The sequence below is a fragment of the Anopheles coluzzii genome, chromosome 2 (assembly GCF_943734685.1).
Source record: "Anopheles coluzzii chromosome 2, AcolN3, whole genome shotgun sequence".
NCBI lineage: Eukaryota > Metazoa > Arthropoda > Insecta > Diptera > Culicidae > Anopheles > Anopheles coluzzii.
This window is the reverse complement of record NC_064670.1, coordinates 96,458,200-96,466,862: the sequence shown is the minus strand read 5'-3', so window position 1 is coordinate 96,466,862 and position 8,663 is coordinate 96,458,200. Positions and strand designations below refer to the sequence as shown.

Here is an 8,663-nt window from a genome sequence, read left to right as displayed (position 1 = left end):
CTTTGTAACAATGATCAGCAACGCAAAAAGATAGTATAAAAAAAAACAAAATTATTATAGGGTTAATGTACCAACAGTCACGCAATTTGTAGTGGTACAAATGTGTTTTGCTACATTTAAAGTATCAGGAAGGTAAATTCATGCATATTTTGACACATAGCAATTGGAATATGTTTTATCTTTGCAATCACAATCATTTTTACCATGAAACACATCAATTTTACGAAAAAGTACATATTTTTGTGACTGCTTCGTTGTACCTATAATGGTGGTATATAGTGGTGGTAAACAAAGATGCCTCAAAAACAGTGTCGGAAGAAATGTATAAATTTGGTTGTTGAAAATATTTTGCCTAAGTACTGTATAACACCTGTCGTCAAAACACTCCCGGAAGAGAAAGCTTGATTTGAAGTCGATTTTTTACTCAGCCAGATAAGCGAATTTTGGCTTTTGTTTGGTAAATTACTTACCGAAAATTTATTTCTGTTGCTTATTTTAATGAAAACAGTACGACATCATCGTAATATTGTCGAAAAAAAATCTAAAAGGTCATGTTTTCATTGATATTATAACTAAGACTATAGGAAGACTATAGGAACATGCCTATTTTGCGTACCTATAATGGCACTATTGTAAAAAACACTTAAAAATGCGTAAATATGATCAAAATGCAATAAATTTTAATAAAATAATTTCATTTGATAACAATTATGTTAAAAAACTAATAATTGCGTTTTTATGTGGTAATTTAGAACGTTAACAAAAATATGAGTATCGTTATGAAATCCTAAGGATTTTGGAAAAATGTTTAATTTGGAACACATTTCACAAAATAATAGATTTTTGGGTCATTAAGTATCGGAATGGCCCCATTTAACTTATAAACCCTTTGTTAAAGGACAGAGAACATTTCACACTAACATAAATAACTTAATTACTTTTAATTTACAATAATTGAAGAGAACCTACATTTTTTTTTAAATTTTACTAAATGGAAATTTTATTCCAAAATGATCAACCTAAATTTTAACTTGTTCTATTAGTTTTCTCGTGTTCAGGTTTTACCATATGAATTTTATAAGTTTAAAAGCTGACGCTTAATATTTATTTGCTCTAGTTTCATTGAACGAGATTTTCAATTGCACTATAAAAATATCTAAAAGACGTTAGTTAATTAATTTGAACCGATGTTTAAGAGATTCAAATGCGTGAAGGCTGTTGCTGAAAATTGTCCCCAAATTTTAGTATCAAGATTAATATCACCACCGTTTCCCACTGCCTTCGCCCACTAAGCCAGCAGCAGCTCATTAGCAACACGACGGCAACACGAGGAAATGGAGCCCATTTTTAGCCAAAGTCATCCTTCACTGCCGATGTCCTTTGGTTAAGCGCTCCCCACGCAGTAGGAAGACGAACACAATTCTAAACAATTTTTAAACTCTACCGGGAAGTATAAGGCGGAAGCTAGCAAAAGTGCCACGGAAGATAGTGCCGGTGGATCTTTTAAAACGCATCAGGCAGGATATGTGTAGCTGCAGCTTATGGCGCGATAGTGTGCGTGTGGAGCGAAGCTTTTCTTGGCGCCCCGCTTAACCGGGTGAGCGTGTTTGCGGGTGTTTGGTACGTTAATGTTCCGGTTCGCTGGCGGCACAGAAGGCACGCATGTGCGAAGTGTGACCTCAGTCAAGGTAGGCGCGGTGGCACCGCGTAAACCTGGCCACAAAGGGGATCGTGGTACCGTGAAGGCAACGTGAGCGAGCAACGTTTGTCTCGGTAAGGTTTTGGTAATTGAATTTGCATTCTATTATTTTCGTGACACATTAATATGATTGAATGGAATAACCATTAAACAAATGATAATTATTAATTATATTTTTAAAATTGCATGGAAGTGGAGAGCATTTTAATGCGATATTTTGATAAATTGAATTAAGGATGATTTTCCAATAAATCATATACAATAAATAAATTACGTTTTAATTCATAAAATATGGCTTTTGTGTGATTGTCATGGATATTGACCATAGTGTAACCCCTTGAGCAGAAGCTTCACACAAAGAAAAGCTCGAGCTTTGAGTTACTTCATATTGAGATACCGAAAAAAAAACTTAACGAAAGCTTTTTGATTGATTGATAAGTTTCTTGAGAGTTGTCTTAACGAAACACGTCAATTCGATGTTGATTTTTTCTTCTAAAAACTTGTTTATATCCTTAATCAAACTAGAGGCTTTTTTAACCATGTTTTTCGGGTGTAACAAAAATACTCTCCACAGAAAAAAGACAAATTAATATTCTCTGTTTTCTTAACAATTTGGTTTTATTTGTTTGCTGACATGATGCTGTTCTCTGTTACTATTTCTTGATACTGTAGAGTGACAATGTGAATTAGGGCAAAAATGAATCGTTCCGGAGCAAAATTCTATCGTGGCATTAATGAGGATCGCGTTCGCATTCTCCTTCCGTTACTCTTTGGGAGGGGGTGATGCATTAACCATTCGGTTTCACAGTGACTGTCAAACTAGGCTGATGGAAAACAAAGTGTTTGCGGAGTTTAAAAATACCATTACAATGCCACCCACCCACATATCGTCTCGCGTCTTTTTTTCCCTAAAACCATCTGAATTAATTCAAAACGTAATGCAATGTCCCTGCTGCCAATCTTATCTTTTATGCTGTGATTTTGTTCCTCTGCCTGCCAAAACATATCCATTTTTTGCTAAATTAGCTCATATTTTCCCCCCAGATCCCTCTTTATGCTAGGTTCTATGTTCTCCAAGAAGAAAAATAAAATGACTCGAATTCCAGTAACAATTAATTTAGCGCAAAATAAAGAACAACCCCTTAAAAAACAGACGCTTCTATCCACCCACAAACCAGTGACTTTTCTGTGTGTTACGATTACGTTCTTCAGTCTCAGTTTGAAAAGTGATTTATAAAAAAAACTTAAGAACCTGAATAATAGTAGTTGTAGCGCACAGCAAGCAAAGTGTCTGATTGAGCGATAATTACACATTATGAATACGTTTATAATCTTGATGCACTTATCTTTTAATGTTTGGCCATGTAAATCGACATTATTGTGTGTTGGACAAAATGTTTGGGATGCAGCAAAAAGGGGATAGAAAATATTGTGAGAGGTAACGATGAACCCATATTAGTGTGATGCTTGCAAAACTGAACCGCTTTCCTGGATGTTCCACGAAAACGTTACCTACGTTAGAAACACGCCGTGTGTCTGTGTACGTAGCGGTAAGTATGATTTTGAAGGTAAAGAGTAAGCTACTAGTGTACTAGAATGAAAAACAAACAGAAAAAAGTAACGCTAAAGCATAGGCATCCACTGTACAGCTTATATTTATATTTTAATCTGCTGTGCCCCATTTTGTCCTAAATAGATTGATTTTGCCTTAACGCTTCCCTTAACTTTTTCTCCCCATGATGTATCCCCGCTTGGTTGGTTTGCTAATTGAATATAATCTGACAGAAAGGATAAAAACCGTTAATAACAATAGGAGACATACGCACAGGCACACCACCTCCTCGGCGGCCGCGGAGTGTCTGACTTTAACGATGTATTTTTTGATTAATCGTTCCATACGCAGTAGTAGTTTTCTCTCTTCGATTCAAACATTTCATTGCGCCATGAGAAACACTTTCCCATACTGAACGTAAAAGTATGGGAAAGTGTTTTCCCTCCACCCATCTCATTGCCCCCAAAGCACTTTTTAACATCGAAAGAGTAAATAACTGAATAATTATGTTGTGTTGCCTATTTACAAATGAATGCATAACGAAAATGATATAAAAGAAGGCTACTAAAAGCAACCGTTGGTTTAGCCGTTGCTCTTTTTGTACTATTTACAGCAGACCAGTGCTTCCGAAAGGGTGGGTGTGTTGCTGGGAAACATTTCCATAAAGAACGTAAACTCGCTTTCTCCTTCTTTGCCCTATAAGCTTTGTTTCTTAACAATCTGGTTACTGGTTTACCTTACTAAAAGCTACTACTTCCCCTTCCTTCTTACATATCGCGCTTAAAGCAAAAAAAGAGGGGGGACTAAAAAGGGAAAAAAGCAAAAAACACGAATTAAAGCCAATTGGGTTCCAACATTTTTCCACGAAAAGACCCATTGAGGGGTGTGCAAAAACCGCACACCCGCGATATGCAAAACATATATTGGAGCGGAAAGCTTTCCTTTGCCGCCGTATAAATGGTGTGTGTCTGTATGTGTGTATATATATATATATGGCTGATAGTAGAAGCAGTAGTTGCGCTAAAGTACTAATTAGAATATAATTTTGCTTGCTTTTGTCTCCTAGTTGGATAAATAATAACCGTTAAATGAATGTAAATATCCTTTCTGTAATGGGGGTTTGTTTAGCGAAGGGGATGATATCGAACTCCTCTACTTCTTTGCCTAACGTCCCATTCCCTCGCTCTCCCATCCCCCTCATCACTAGTCACGCACACACGCTAAGGAACTTTGATTCATCGATGTATCGATCATAAAGATAGATTTTTGCAGCAACATCATACCACACATACGCCGCCGCCTAAACGCTACAGTGTTGTGTTTGATCCTCATCTTTCTAAATGGCTAAGGCAAGGAAAATGGATCTTTTGCAAAAGAAAAAAGAAAAAAACTACACTCATGGCCATTCTAAACTTCCTTCCTGACCTCTTCCCCTCACAAAACCCTTCCCCAACAGCATAAAACAATTCCTTTCATTTCTTTCCTCTTTGGCCGCTGCTACACACTGTCTCAATTCAAACGCTTTTTGCCATGTTTAGCGTATACAAACACGCGCACACGTGTCGTACTGCATAATGCTTTACTTTAGTTGCCTGTGTCTGTGTGTGTGAAGATGAATATCATCAAAAAAAAGTATCAGTCGACAGGTTGGTTCCCTCGCTAAAATTAATCATATCATATACATATAATCCCGGCTGGACTCCACTCCTTCCCAGCTTCTTCACCCGCTTAGCTGTTCGAGTTGCTGTCGATCGACTGGCAGAGGGAGGTGACGAGGTCCTCGTACTCGGGCAGGGACGTTTCGAACTGCTCGAGCTGGCGGGTCAGATCCGCCAGCACGTCGCCCTCCTCCTCGTCCTCGCCGCTGTCCGGGCAGGTGTCGGCCTCGGTCAGTATCCGGCTGCCGTCGATGATGTGGTCCTCCTCGGTGAGCGTGTCCGCACCGCTCGACCGCATCACGTCGAACTCGTGCAGCGTCGGCGCGTTCGAGCACTCGCGCAGGAACTTGGCCAGCTCGCCCTGGGCCGTCGTTTCCGCGAACGCGAACTGTAGCTCCTTCAGCATCCGGTCGTTCTCGGACGGGTCGCGCCGTATCGACCACCGGGAGGAGCGGCGCAGCTCACTGCCGGCCCCACCGAGCGAGCTGGGGGGCGGTGTCGAGCTGCCGGTGGTGGTGGCGGCCGCCGGCATCGCTACCGTCGCCGCGCCAGGCACTGGTATCGCGCCGGTGGCGATCGCGTCGCCGCTCTTGGGCGACTGGGAGAGGCGGAAATGCATCGGGCCACTGTTGGACTCGTACGAGCCTTTGCTGGCGTTGTTGTTGTTGAGATTGTTCGCGTTGCTGGAGCAGTTTTCGTCCACGTTGGTGGGCGAGTGGAGCGATACCCGATCCTCGCAGCCCTCGCCACCGCGGAAGGTGCTTTCGTCGCGCGGCTTCGGCAGCAGCCAGCTGAACGGGGGCGTCTCCGGCAGTGTGTAGTCGTCCTCGGTGGGCTTCTTGACGCGCGACGCATCCACGAATGCACCGCAGCGCATCGGTTTGTCCAGATCGATCACCTTTTTCTCGCTGCAAAGAGAAGGTAAAGAGAGAGAGATAGATTAGCATATGTGAAGTGCGAAAGTAAACAGTCGTTGTTATCTTATCGTGCGTTTTATTTTTGGCAGAGTGAATTACGTTTTAATCTGCCTGTGCGCGCGTGTGTTTTCATCAATTACTTCCACATTTCAACAACATCTGGACGTGCCGAAACGGATTTTCCACGCAGCCGTATGTTTACAGTACAGTGCATGCGTTCTGTTATGACAATCTTCCTGCCAATCTTGAAACCTTCCGCTCTGTGTGTGCGCGCGTCTGGTTCGCCATTTCGCCAACGCCATTTCGTGCGTCATTGATATTGTACAGCAAGCGGGAGGAAATGGGTTTGAAGATAAAAACTGCATTCAGAAAGTGCAGCTGTGCCATTCCAAGAAGCTGGAAATTCCACTGAACTGCCCTGCTGGCAACGTACCCAAACACAAACGGTTCTATGTATTTACAGCAAGCTAGTTGAGTCACAGCCGTTCCGAGTCACAGCCCCGCACACAGTCCTCTCGCGGCTTATCAGAATCGACTCGCTCGACCAAACAAGACAATTCATTAGCGATTGGAATGTCGAAACTTTTAGTCAGAGCGGCACGTTCTTGGTGGACTTGGCTCTAACCCCTAAGCACATCGCGCGTCACGTGAAAGTAACGTGTAACTAGCGATAAGGCACCGTGCTGTAAAATCGTATGATTCATCCCAATCGCATCGAATCTTTGCATCGAAAAAGGGGGGTTCGAGCTGCTCTCACACTGAAAAAAAAAACACACCAACCCCTTGTGACCATCTGCAAGGGGTAGCAACAATTGCACGTGGGCTCAGAAACCTGGGCTAGTACCTTGAGCGCTCCATACGCGACGCCTTCGACCGAACGGCGCCCGCTTTCGTGTCTTTCCGACTTCTGACCATAAATAGGCCTTCAAGAGTGGTTGTCGCCACGATGCAGCCACGAGCCGGTTGCACACCCCGGGGGAGAAAACAGTCGCCTCGAGGAACGGTGCGCCAATCCCCGCTAGTGTCTCGCCACCTTTCGTAATCATATTTCACTTTTCCGCCCCAACGCGGACAGACAATTTCCAAATGGAGTTGAAAAAAAAGTGGCAACTCAAGGCATAATTGCCTTTAGTTTGGTGTAGGTTGGCACGGCACAGCAGCTCCTTTCTTGGTGTTAAATTATTAAAAAAAGCGGCTACTCGCGAGCGATCGTTTTGCGATGGTTTGCATGTAATCGGAGTGATATATCGATCACCAGCGGGGTTTGACGTGTCCACCGCATGGAAAGACAGAGATAGAGAAGGAGCCAATTTATTGTAGGTACATGTGATGCCTACGCTGAAATCGGCATCGCCCACGTGAGGTACATACCTCCGCGCGTAGTGGTAAGGGCAACTCTTGGCTTAGCCCACCATTCGCAGCATAGATCTCACACGCCTCCGGAGTTCGTTAGGTGAACGGATGTGTGGAGGTTTGACTGCTCTACGGCACGGGCTTTATGAATGAATCTACCCACGCAGTCAAAAGTTGACTAGTTTATGATCATTTTTTTTTTTTGCTTTGAACGGTGAAAGGGCCAATTAGATCCGATTTTATTGCTGCCCACACTACCGGGAGAAGCGTGGAAAGCGTTCAGAGGGAGAAATTGCGATACACATTACTTTGTAACTGTGCAGAAAGTTCATTAAAATGTTGATAGTAAAGCATTCATTGGTTTGCATCGTAAATAATAACTGCAAAATGCAAAATGCGAGAGATGTTGCCCGATTCCAGTTACTGTTGCGGTGCAGTAAAAGCTATTAAAAATGAACGATGACCCCGGCGGGATAGGTTGGGAAGGTATAACAAAACTGACCCACCGCCGGTCCCCTAGATAACTGCTGATTGGAAGGCAAAAGTGTGATTATAAGCCTCCCTTCGATTGGACGCCATCCCGAAAAGGTATGCGCTGCTGAGCTGAAAGTGAGTGAGCGGAGGCACTGACTGCCATCTGACGGTGATCGGTGGTACTATCACGTAACCCCACGTATCTCTCAGTGTCGCTGTATGCCTCGATCCGGTTATTATTTTACCGCAAAATTGCTCTCTGCCGCAACAATGTTGCTGCTGGTGTGATAGTGTATCCCAAGTTTGTGGAGTTGGTGGGATGGAAAAGCCTGACTAATCTTATCACACCTATTCCACCACTGGTACGGTCCAACCAAACATCAAAGATTATTCAATGGCTTTGGTGTTTCCCGCTAGAGGAGACCGTTGAAGATTGCTTATCGCTGGATCTGTAATCACATGAGCAAGTGGCGGCAGCAACTCGCTCACCTGGCACGAGATGATGAGCCACAGTCGTGCGGGGTTGTTGAATATTTAATGCACATCACCACCGCCTGCCAAGCACAAACTTTGCTGAGTTAAACACTACAAAACGGCTTCCATTCCACACGATTACTCACCGCATCGCTGGCACCTGATCTCTGAGTAACTGAGCTCAGCTCAATCAGGCAATTTCTAGAAACGAATCCTCAAGTATACACCATAAAACTTGTCTTATCGCTTGGCGTCTTATCATGACACCTTTGAGGGTCCACCGTGTGCACTTCTGAGTAAACTCAAGAGTCACTCAGAAGATATAAACTCTTCAGGTGGTGTCCTCTGAGAGATTAAGCCCGCAGCTTGGCGTATGTGCTCCCACTGGAATTAGTGTGCTATCTTGCGGATGTTGTAGCCCCGTTTTTTTGGAGAGCGTGTACTATTATCACGCTCCAACCACTTTCCATTTCCTTGATAGTGGTGTGCGCTGGTGTGACGTACCTGCACGACGACACTTTGCTCTGTGTGGATTG

At 43.3% G+C, this 8,663-nt stretch overlaps 1 protein-coding gene across 1 annotated transcript in view; it reads right to left on the bottom strand.

The window, feature by feature from the left end:
* Positions 1 to 2,291: 2,291 nt before the first annotated feature.
* LOC120961561 (autophagy-related protein 13 homolog) overlaps positions 2,292 to 8,663 on the bottom strand; it is a 39,298-nt gene continuing 32,926 nt past the window's right edge. The window contains exon 4 of the mRNA XM_040385350.2: positions 2,292 to 5,817. Within this exon, the coding sequence (XP_040241284.1) occupies positions 4,980 to 5,817 (838 nt within the window). The 3' untranslated portion in view covers positions 2,292 to 4,979. The remainder of the gene's footprint in view (positions 5,818 to 8,663) is intronic.